At 35.0% G+C, this 12,642-nt stretch overlaps 1 protein-coding gene across 13 annotated transcripts in view; it reads left to right on the top strand.

Annotated features, from left to right (window-relative positions):
* The window catches only part of GPHN (gephyrin), a 281,858-nt gene that overhangs the window by 170,653 nt on the left and 98,563 nt on the right, over nt 1–12,642 (top strand). For 9 of the 13 annotated variants that reach the window (XM_082761972.1, XM_082761969.1, XM_082761970.1 and 6 more), the window contains 3 exons: nt 1,342–1,408; nt 8,222–8,494; nt 9,774–9,881. In XM_082761972.1, the coding sequence (XP_082618098.1) occupies nt 1,342–1,408; nt 8,222–8,494; nt 9,774–9,881 (448 nt within the window). The remainder of the gene's footprint in view (nt 1–1,341; nt 1,409–8,221; nt 8,495–9,773; nt 9,882–12,642) is intronic. The other 4 variants (XM_082761973.1, XM_082761966.1, XM_082761976.1 and 1 more) reach the window with 1 other exon arrangement.

The following is a 12,642-nucleotide window of genomic DNA, read 5'->3' as shown; positions in this document are numbered from 1 at the left end:
CAGGGGAACAGAGGCTTGGAGTCAGGCAATATTCAAGCTGACAGTTGAAAATAAGACTTCTCTTCAGGTTGGTTTGACTATGATACCAGAGGTTCATTTTGTGGCAGAAAAATCATCTCTGTGCTCTTTAATTGTAAGCGTTATGACAGCTGTCGCTAGAATCCTTGCTATCCTGCTAGAAAATGCCATGCTACCAATAAATGATAATAATCACTAGGAATTATTTGTATAAGAAGAAATCCAGGGAAATTGGCTGCTCTGAGATTTTGATAATGCTCTATATATTTTTTTTCTATTCTGTCTTCAATTATGGCTCATGGTTTTAGATAAAGAGACTGTGTCACTGTGTAACAACACAGTTTCTCTCAACATAGCTTCTGTATCTTTGTTGTTTGGTTTTATCCTTTCATTTTTTCTTAGCTTTATATCCTAGCCATGTTTTTTTCACCACTAGTTTGGTCAACAGTGGAGAAAAGCAAGATGTGCTCTGCTGTTCCTCCAGACAAAATCTGGGTCGTTTATGTATTGTTTTGTGTTTTGGAAAAAAAAAAAAAAAAAGAAAGTAGCTAAAAGGAAGAACAGGCAAACACTAAATGATAGAAAGGATAAGAAAAACCACATTCAGCCCTTGATTGTTTAAGTTCAGCCCTGCATCAAGACCAAAGAAAATCCCTAAAGACACAAAGTAAAATAAAATCTTCATTTTTGATAGCTATTTTTTTTTTTTTTTCTGGAGTTAGGACAGAGTCTTGGGAAGAAATAGATTTGAATTGCATAAGTGCAATTTTCAGTTGAGAATTACTTCCTTCCGTGCTTTTCTTATGTGGTATCTTAAAAAGAAAAAAAAAATAAAAAAAGAAAAAAGAAAAAAAAAAAAGGAAAAAAAAAAGGCATTTGAATTAATGCAGCCAGCATATTAGCATAACTTAGTGTTTTTTACCTATCAAGTGAAATAGTGTCTGATACCATAATTATGTTACAAAGGAACCCCAAGTTTGAGTAAATAGTGACTATATCAAAGAATGTATTCAGTGCAAGTAAACAATAAAATTAAGGGAGATACACAGAACTAATAAATAAATAAATAAATAAATAAATAAATAAATAAAGATGGAAATCTCTCTGGTGTTTACACTATCATTTAAATGTTAGAATTTGTCAGTCTTGTCAGCTTCTCCTGAGCTGTTTCATAAGAACACAATCAGCAAATATTTTTAGATGTTAAAAATTGATTTGACAAATTCTGGTAAATAATAAAATTTATGTTAAATATTTTCTTCTTCTTTCTACAGTGGAGAAATTTCCATGCAAAAAATTCACTCTGGGTTTCTTTCTTTTCAGACCTGTGTGTGGAATCAGAGGGAAAACTCTCATAATTAATCTGCCAGGTAGCAAGAAAGGGTCACAGGTAAGAAGTGTTCTTACTGATCTGCTACTGAGGACTGATGATAAGTACCTCTCATTGTTCTGAATGGTAGAAAGTACCTACTTTAGTTTTACAGAAGTTAACTGAAATGCATATTCACTAACACACCATCTCTCTTGGTCAGGGACAACACAGTACTGATCTAATTGAAAGTACTGTGCGACCAGGACAGAATTACTTTTAGTACAAGAGAGTACTTCACTGTAGCAGGCAGTTGTAATGAATAGTTTAATGTTCTTTTACACTTCCTCCTTCTTTTCTAGTCAGCCTATTCCTGATCCATGTGTTTTCTACAGCTTCCAAGAAAGCATTCTTTTTTGCACAGAAGTAAGAAAAAGGCCTAGTGTATGGTAGAACTTGCTGGAGTAAAAAGAACATTCCCAATTTTGGTCAGCAAGAAGGGAAAAAAAGGAACATCATTTTTAAGTGTATGAGGATTTTTTAATGTTTTGGATATGTGTGTCAGACTTTACGCCCTTCACAGTTGGTTTTCTTCCTACGTTTTTTTCAGTTTGGACAGAGAAGTTAGGCTTTATTTTTTTGTTCATGCTTACTTTTTGACTGCTTGGTATTAATCGTATACATATGTGTTATAATCTGAAATTCCTCCTTTGCTTTACAGATTTATGACTATTTATTGGTGCTATTATTTTATATTGCTATTGAAAAAGCATTACTATAACAAATCAGAAAAAGTTAGAAAAACGTGCAGGTGAGAAATCAGAGCAGACAACATCAACTTCATCTTATGTTTCTTTGTCTGTGTCTGAAGGATTGCCTACTCAAACTTGTGCCTGGTATATGTATATACTTTTGTTTGAAATGGGAAAGATTTTATCTTTTCCAGTGCATGCAAAGGACCTGTCACCCCTGTTTTCCTGTATTCTTAGTGTATGGAATTTTATGAAGTACATACCTTAAAAGACTTCAAGGTAAAGCTAATCATTTGATAAAATTCCCTATGAACACTGGTTTCTTAGTTGTACAGCTTCTTTGCTTTTGCCCTCAGATTGTCTAATCCCAGTTTAAATGTAGTTAACAGACAGCTCATGCCAGGTGTGCCGCCCTCACATGGCATTCTGTGGCAATGGCTCTGCAACTTAACCATCAGCATCACACCACTGTCTTACATGTATGTAGTTGCACAAAGGATCCGTGATCTGTATGCATGAATCATAGAATATCCCAAGTTGGAAGGGACCCATAAGGAACATCAAGTCCAACAGTACCATCTCCTTCTCATTTAAGTGCTTTCTTCTCTTCTTCAGGGAAGAGGCTATCTCCCTTTTATCCATTAAACCTATAAGTCTTTCAGATGCTTGGTTGCCAACACTAACCAGCATCTGTGTCTTTCTGCCCTCCAAGCCACTTTTCTAGGATTACTGTCATTCATCTTTGCTATGTTAGGATATAAGAATACTTCTTGTCACTGGGAATTGTAAAACATTTCCCTGTGCCCGAGAGGATTAAGGTACTACAGTAAGTTTGTTTTAGTGTGAAGGAGAAAAGAATGGCAAGAGTAGAAAAAAGGGTGGAAATTTATTTTGCTTTTGAAAGGAATAAAGAATTTATATCAGTAAGTTCAAGTATAGAATGAAAATTCTAGCTACTGCCATCTCAGCTATTCAATACAACTCATTCATATCTCTTGATTTTCCTGCTGCCCATTTATTCATTGCCAAACGGTTGTCTAACTGGAAATATTTATGCTTCATATTGAGCAAGGGCTTGTGTCAGTGCAAAAATCTGCTGTTTGTTGGAGATCTTTATCAAGGTGCTGGCAGTCATTGTGCTAGTCATCCTGAAGGAGAGTAACTAGAGTTAAGGGTGAATGTCCAGATACTGTATTAGGTACTTTGTGATATAGGAAATCAGGGAATGTAGGGGGACGATAAACGTACTGTCAAGATACAGCCATGGTGCCCAGCTGGAGATCAGAGGTTGGGGGTAATGTATAGACCATATCTGACACAGCAGAGCATTTGAAGTGCTTTCAGTTTATCATGCATCTGTTCCTGCATAACCCATTGCAAAAAATACAGTTAAACAACAGTTCCCCATCTGTAACCATTCTCCAACTTTTCAAAAGCTTTTCAAGGCTGTTATCGAAAAGTCAGAATTGTATCAGTCTTGATAGCAGCAACCTTTCTTCTCTAAGAGAGAATTCAGTTAAAACAAAACCTGATTCAATGCCTAAATTTCACTCAGCCCCACAACAATGAAGGCTGGCCTAATACTTTCATATGTGTCAGCATGTATGTTTATGATGCTTATTGCCAAACCATCTTCTCAAGTTTAGCAGCTCAGCTTCAGACTTGCTTTTCCTGAAGGAAATAATTCTCACTGTTGTGGTGATGATCATTTTAGTGGTCAAATAATCTTCAAATAAAATAAATATAAATAAAATCAAATAAAAATCAAATAATCTCTTATTGTGTTATTAAGGCTCAATCTTTCCAGTGGTCTTTCTGTTTGCATAGTTGGCTGATAGATCCAGAAAGACAGCCGTCTCCACATACACCCTGCTGAGCTGGATAGTGAGCTATACAGCCCGATACAGATCTGCTAAGGTAGATTCCCCTGTCAATCACGAGAATCAATCACAAGAATCACTCTCCAGGGCTCAGTATACGTCAGTGACCTTGTTGAAAAACATCTTCACCTCTGGCATCTAACAAATGCATACCAGGTAGTTTATCAGTGTCTTCTGAACCATTCACTGCCCAGTCACAGAGGGAACACGGTACTGATGTGCTGTTTGGCAGCACAGCCCTGAAGTTGCTGTTGCTTGAGAGACTTTTGTCTAGAGAAATATAAAGGATGTTTATAGGGTCTCGCACCTGAAAGTTGAAGAGGAAATACTGTTATCTCAAGCAGACATTACAGATTTTCAGATACATTGTCTACAAGTTTCTGTTTAGGGACTCAGTAATCCTTCTTTGATCTTTGCAGTATGGTTCCTTAGAGTCTTTTTAGGAAATCTAATGAGATTCTATAATTGAAAAAACAAATGAACAAACAAAGAAAAACCTTAAACTGCCTTCAAAACATGTACCAAGCATGGAGGATTGTAGGGTAGGAGTATAGCTACTTGAAAGTCTTCCAGTGATTAGTCAGAAGACATATCTATGAACATAGCAATGGATCCCACATCTTAGAGAACTGGTGCACTGGTAAGTCTATACTTTTTTTTAGAAGTCTGTCCATCTTTTATTGAATTGTGAAAGAGGTGAAATAGCCTGCAATCTCTGATTCCTGTAGTGCTCAGTAGACTTCTAACATGCTAGGTAGAGAACAAAATGTCATTTTGTGTCCTGAGGCACTCAGACTGTAAAGATAGGTAAATTGTAAAAGGAGAAGGAGGAAAAGGAATGAAATACATTAATAAGTATTTTAGCAGTAGTTCAATATATAAGTAGTTAATAAAAGAGGTAATTCTGCTGGAGGGAAAAAATGCTGTATGATTTTGTTATGTAAGCAAGATTTTTATAAACCGATGATTTATTTGTTCCTGTCATGATGATAATCTCTTCTGTCACAATTTATTTTAATATAAAATGTCTTAAAAATAGGAGGTTTCAGAAAGGATTTTTAAGATGTGTAGTATAGAAAATGGTTCTATAACAGACTGGATCACAGGAACCAAATAGGACAGGTTGTTACCAGGTATTTGTCTCATTTCTCTTTTCTTGCTTTCAAATTTCCTTTCCGTCATATTAATATAATTATGTAAGAAGCTTATATAAAGCTGTGAAGTTGCATCGCTATACATATTTCATTAATACGATACTAAATATTAATAGAAAAAGACAGCAGTGTAAATATCCATCTCAAAAATGGACACAATGCAGTATTAGTTTCCATTAAAATGGAAAGAGTTGAAGACCAGAGCAATCTGATCTGAATGTGTAAAACTCATTCCCTCTTGCTGTATAAATTTCTCTCTTTTTATGAGTGACAAGTGCAGATTTCACTTAATAAAAGGATAGGCGGGTCTCCTTAGGTCAAAACCAATACTGTAATTGAAGTAGAAGGAAGAAGGCCACTGCAGTAACCTCAGCTGAAGCTTAGGTTTGATCAGAACATCTGCATACAAACTTAGAAGGAGTCTAAGCCTTACAAAGGAAAGAAAGTATAAGGGACTGCCCAACTCAAACTATGTTACTGGAAATGACAAAGGTGGAACAAAATCAGGGAGTCAAATTTTAAATTGTCGATGCAGGTTTTAATCTTGTAAATAAGTCATTTCTGACTAATGAACTCTCCTCTGTCTCATAAAAAAGAAAACACTCAAGAAGTCTGCACTGGTCATGTTAACATTATCATTCCTACCTATACTTCTAGTAGCTAATTAAACGAAACATTTTGGTAGGCTCTTGATTTTACATAAGGCTAGCATAGCACAACAGCGAGGAAAAAGCCTTGTCATCCAAAGCAGCCAAATTTGTCAGTGTTCTAAATTCATCATTTGTAGCTGTAGCCCTAAGTCTTTGCAGTCACCAGAGATGCTAGGAATTTCTGCTTGACTTCAGAGCAGCTCTGGGCTCAGTTGCCTGCTAGAATCGGGAGCATTCTTTGCAATGCTGCTCTGGAAGATGCAGGCGATGCCAATTGTGTGTTCTCCAGGGAACTTGTGCAGCATGTCCCACTGAACCCACATTTGTAGAATACTTCCATTTTTGTGTTGTTCTAGTCTGTTTCATTTCATTCTAGCCTTAAAAAAGCTATTTAATGCTGTGAAAAGGGGCAAAGTATGAAATTACCAGATGCTCATTGAAATCATTGGGTCTACGGCAATTTACATAATTGTACTAACAATTGCTTAAAACAATGAGTGTTAGAAATAGCATGAGCTTTTAGAATATTTCTTGGGAACCAATTAATCAACAGTTAAGCCAACAAGGCTTTATTTCAGTGGTAGGAGTGGGGAACATACTTGCTAGTGAGTAAATAATTAATGTACATTTTCATTATTTTTAGTCAGTTCACAGATTGTTGTGCTCATTTACCATTTGCTTGAGGTCTGCTTTTTCAGTGAAGTAATGATGGTTGTATACCTCAATGTTTTAAACCATTTTAAAAAATAGTACTCTGGAGGCTCAATAGCTCTGAGCTTTGCAATTACATTAGAAGTTATATTTCTTTATTACATTTACAAATAAATTTTTAATATATATTCATTATATACAGCATATTATGCTCATCCAGCTTACTCTAGTTCTTCAGAGTGAGAAGTTGAATGTTTATAGAATTCATAAATCTGTGAAGTAGTCTGACTTTTCATTATTCTTAAAGGTGTGATTAAAAGATGGGCTCTTATGTAGAAGCTTTGAGGAAATAGAGTGTTTGTGAGTCATGTTTTTGACTTACAAAGTGGCTTATATAAATTCTAATAATCTCTGACGGATGGTTTGTTTGCATAATCATTTTTATTTATTGAAAATACTTGTTAGAATATCTGCTTACAAAATGTTTAGCATTGTTTATTTTCTGGACACTCTAAAATCTTGGATTACAATTTGACAAGTCTTCCGTATAGTTGAGACAAAAACAAAAATGAAATGCAACAGAAAGAATAATGTCACCTTTCTCTGTCAACTTGTATGTTCCCTAACTGCACTGCCATGGCAATTAATTGCTGGGACCTTGCTATCGTTTTCCCGTAATTTAATGTATATATGCAGTCTGCAGAAATTACATGAAGAAAACTTTTTGCTTGAGGTGCCTGGGAGGAGGATGAGAGGCAAAAGTCATAAACTGAAGAAGGGGAGATTCCAAATGGATAAAAAGATAAAGGAAAAAAAATCACCTGAGGATAATTAAGCATTAGAACAGGTTGTCCAGAAAGGTTGTGGAGTCTCTGTTCTTCAATATTTTTAACAGTTGACTGAGTGCATCCTGGAGCAACCCATCTGAATTCAGTATTTTCATGGTGTCTGAAGGTTCCTTGCAACATGAATGATTCTTGATTCAATGAAATACTAGCATACTTGAGCATCAGAGGTAGCTAGAAATGTGTACTCCCATTATGGAACAAGAAGAACAGTTACACTGTGCCTGTGTTTTTGCACTCTCCAGGCATATAAAATAAAACAAAGTTTATAATTGTTTTTAAGATGATAGAGTAAGGAGAGTGTTAGATCATGTGTGATCATTTTTTTTTGAGTTATATAAAATTATGATGACATCAGTGTAGTTTTTCATTGTCATAGTCTACAGGATAAGTCCACAAATAAAAAATATATAACATTATATAAACATATAATTATGGAAACCATTATGAAATATTCTCTAATTGTGAAAGATTATAATAGAAATGATTTGAGGCTAATAACCCTGCAGGGATAAAGTTAATGTTTTTTTAATTCTGCATTTTTGTAGCATTCTGCAAACTGCTATGAACTCATTTCTGTATTATGTACTCATGAACATTTTAACTCATTTTCCTTAGTTTTAATCCAACATTAGCTTAATTACAGTAGCTCTGACTGTTGTACAACTTACTATATTTGCCCAAAAAAATGATGAAATATGTTTCATAGTTCCCAGTTCTGGCTCTATTTTTTTGGGGGGGTTGGTTTGTGTTTTTGTTTTGTTTTGTTTTTCTGGTTTTGTTTTTTGTTGTTGGCTTTGTTTTCTTCTCAGAACAATTGCAATTGCCCATTTAGGGTTTTATTTATGGTCAGGTGAAAAGATGCATCTAAATCCCAAATATCCCTTGGGAGCAAATCTGGAAAATCCCTGTTTACTTCTGCAGTAACTTTTCATAGTCATTTCTCTTCTTGTTGTGCATAGGAATGCTTTCAATTTATACTGCCAGCCCTACCTCACGCCATTGATCTTTTGCGGGATGCCATTGTAAAAGTAAAGGAGGTACACGATGAACTAGAAGATCTACCTTCACCGCCACCTCCTCTTTCTCCTCCTCCAACCACCAGCCCTCACAAGCAGACAGAAGACAAAGGAGTACAGTGTGAGGAAGAGGAGGAAGAGAAGAAGGATAGTGGAGTTGCATCAACAGAGGACAGTTCCTCTTCACATATAACTGCAGCAGCCATTGCAGCTAAGGTGAGTGGCTTGTTTCCGGAGAAGACCCTTTAGTTTCAATCTCAGGTACTTTCCACCAATATTCATTGCATGCTAAGAATATACACTGATGCCATTATGCTTAAACAGATGTATTTTAGATACATTTTGTAGAAATATAGCCCCCTAAAAACATATGAATCCTATTTCAGAAGGCGATCACAAGTTTCAGTGGAAGTTGCGTTGTTCATTAGCTTGATGATAACATGCATTTTAATGATACCACTGTGGTGTGACAGATTATTTTTAGTTTTCTTTTTTTTTTTTTTTTTAATTCAAACTATTCACACATGAATGTGCAAAGTTTAGCAAGTGGCAAGGAATTAAAGAATTACAGCAAGATTTTCTAAACTATATTTTCCATTTTGAAATTAGAGTGTTGTTTTTTGAAAGCATTGATAAAAAAGTACAACTAAGTAGCAGGTTAAGTAATAAGCTATCCAGTCCACTGCATTCCAATGTGCATGTCTATGTAACACATGTAAAATTCTGCCACAAATTAAATACCATGACATCTTCTTTACAGCCTCTCTGTAACTAGTAATTGTAGATCAACTTTACTCAAACCAAAATAATAAATTTGAGACTACAAAAGAAAAAAAATAGATCACTCTTGCAAATTATTCTGGTTAAAATTGTATCTGTTTTCCAAAGAAATAACAGGTAATTTGTAGCAATATGTAGATACTTACATTTTTTATACCTTCAGTTTTCAGCTAGAAAGACAATGTATTCCTGTGTTTTTGGAAAGTTTTTCTTCCAAATTAATTTGTTCTATATTTACTCCACAAGCTGTACTTTTATTTCCTCTTATGGGAATTGAAATTCTAAGTAACTCAAAATGCTAACAAACAACTTCTAAACCAAAGCAACAACATTCCAACTCCAGAAATGTGAATTCAGGTCTGATACATCTTGACATTTCTAAGACAGCTGCAGCTGGAGATCATCTCCTCATTTATAGAAAATCCTGATTACATATGTCTTTACAGGGATGAATTAAGGTAATTATCACTTGCAAGTTTCAGTTTTTATTAATGCAAATTTTAAATTTGTTAATTTCTTTTATCATAGGCAAAGACAAGTAATCTGTGCAATTTTTAAAGGCAGAAAATACCTGAGATCTAAACTGTCTGTGTTCATGTGAGCTTGGCATTTCAGAATCACACCTGTTTTCACGTCATTCCCTTTCAGTCATTTGCTTGTATAGCCTCATGTTTTCCTGTCACTGTATTCATAGCTGTTATGTGTTGTGCATTAGAAGCATCCATCCTACACCAGTTCAGCAGTTATCATGGCAAAAGGTGAACAGCCCATTCCTGGTCTCATCAGTTATTGCCATCACGCAGCAGGCAGTGCAGGAGAACCGGTAAGATGCACTTCCAAGAGGCTTTTGCACTAACAGTAGCTAAAAATACACAGCCTGCCTCCTATTCTTCTGTGTGAATAGACAGTGTTATTTATTTTATTCTAACACATACACATCAGTGCTGTCTTTTAGAGAACATGCTACGGAGAATATTCTTAAGATGCAGAGCTAAACAGGATAAATATATGCATTGTGACAGTTTGAATAATTTTGCTGCTGAGATAATCATTGCTATAAAGCCTTTGTTTCTGTTTAGTCATCAACTTTATCATCTAATATACTCAATTATCGAATGTAATTAAAATAGTCTCCTAAAACTGCTGCTTTAGAGCTATGAAATTCTGGTAACTTTTTCCCTTTGGCTTGCTTTGCTTTGCTTTTTTCTTTCAATAGCTTGTTTGTCAATATAATACAACATTGGTACTGGGTGTTCATCTTTTGATGAACATCACTTACAGTTTCTCCTTTATTCTTGTATTCCATTTAGAAGTAGAATTCTCAAAAACAGAATAAAAGACTTGAGTCAGTATACAGTGAGCTCTTGTTATAGATAACTGAATTTTAGTGAATAGTAAGCAACTACTTCAGTACGTGGTAGAAATTACTTAACATATCTCTAGCTTTTTGTTGGACTTTACCCTGACATTATAACCCAAAGGTGGTAACTCAGGCTCTAATAAAATACTATACATTATTTTCCATCTCCCAAAGATTTAGTCTAAGCTTAAATCAAGATAGAGTAATGGGCTCTAGTACCATCATGAATTCATACCATATTCATAATTGCAGGTTAGAGAAACCCGAGGAAGGCAGTTGGCCTTGAAAAGCTTGTGCTGTTGGACCAGTTCATTCCGTGCCAGCCAAGAAACTAAGTGCAGATTCTTAGGACAACATCATTAGTTTTGTTGAAAAGAGGTTGCACTTTCTTTTTCCATTAGTCAAATAGTAATTTAAACAACCAATTGAATAGTGTAATCCCTCTGTATTTAAAACATGATGACCATGCCTCTTAAAAAGTCATTTAGAAAATGTGAAGACTTTAAAGATGATGCAGCTAATGATAAAGCTGTATTACCCACATACATGCGTACATATGCGTACACATTTATTCCAATAGTTTCATTTTTTTCAGCTGAGGTTACTAAACTAGTATTGGCACTGCATTCTTCAGTATCACTAAAATAGTGAATTTGAGCTCTCCAAAGTGTTCTATTAAGCTATCATCCAGGCTTCTGTGCCCTTTTGCAAATTAGTCTTACACGTGTTATAATCCAAATTTGATCTTCATGCACAGAGCAGGAAGTGGCTAGTTTTTCAGAAGTTTTTTTCCTTTTTCTGTGCTTTTAAGATGTTTTTATTTTTGTATAACAATCACAATATTTAGCATATACGGCTTATTTTCTTAATACCTTGCTAGCACTGCCAATCTTTATTCAAGTACTGGGAAAAAGAGGAGAGCTCATTTCTTTTCCTTTTTCCCCTTCTGGTTAACTTGTAGTTCTCTAAGCTCAGAACACAAATATTTAGACTAATTTGAAACTATTTGTGAAAAAGGTGGTAAAAGATAAAATTTTAGAAGTAATGACTGACACATATGGTGGATATCTTTCTCTGTCCACCATTTCTCATTCCTTTCTTTCTGTCGGTATGTTACAACAGTTTTTCCATTCCAACTAGCTGTAGACAGAAACTATTTTCACCAAACTTCAGTTCTGTTGTACCCCATTTAGAATTTTGAAGCATCTACCCTCTGTTACATTTGTTTGAAAGTGGGAAAGAAATCGAAAAAAATAGGGAGACAATTATACACGCTCAGAGTGTGTAATAATAATTACCCAAAGCACAATGGTACTTCTGCCCTTCCTTATTGCAGATTTTCAGGCTCCAGAAAACTCAAAAAATCTCTTAGGCTGACAAACCTCCTTAACAAGATTAACAAAAAGCTGTCTGGACTAGAGATACACATTACCTAAGTTTATTTTTAAAGAACAAATTACTAAACGTGAATAAACTGAGTAATTCCCCTTCTCACATAGTATATGTGCATAAAAATACCAGTAACATTCTGTTATCTCTGTCACTTAATGAACGGTACGTATGCATTTTATTTTTCGTATATTTATGTAGATGCACTGTACATATTAGTACCATCTTTGAAATCAGCAGGTTATGGTGGTTTAAAGAGAATCTTAATACTGATTCTAGCTATGAAATACATTCTGCTATCCCACTGGAGAAGTGAATCTCTTAGGAGCAAAATTTGTAACCGTAAGCCAGCCTAAATATCTCTGTGAGATTTTATGTCTGTGAAAGCTTACAAGCTGAAATTTGGATAGGTTCTAGATAGGCTTTATATTGAGATTTTTTATGGCAATTGTATTTTTGGTAAAGATAGTGATTAGGGAATAATCCACATTCAAAGGAAATGCCTGTAATCATATTTTCCCTTTATCTTCAGCATCCTCTGCTGAGTGTCCTGGCTTAGGTTTTAGCTAAATTTTATTTTTTCTTCACAGCTGAAAATTGTTACTCCATGTGCAATTCATTGGAGACTGAAATTGCCTCAGTCATGGTTTATTTTCGTGTTATTTTGAAAAAATTGAAACCAGATAAAGTTTTAGGAGCAGTGATTGAAGGATATATAGGTATAAGAAAAACAAGAGCTGCATGCCTGAAGGAAATGAGACAATAGGTAATATCTCAATATTCTAGAGTGATCAGAGTAAACTCCAGGGAGAATTGGATCGTGGTATCATTTGTA

The sequence above is a fragment of the Aythya marila genome (genome assembly GCF_965140915.1).
Source record: "Aythya marila genome assembly, chromosome: 5".
In the NCBI taxonomy this organism is placed as follows: Eukaryota; Metazoa; Chordata; class Aves; order Anseriformes; family Anatidae; genus Aythya; species Aythya marila.
This window is presented reverse-complemented; position numbering and strand designations above follow the sequence as displayed.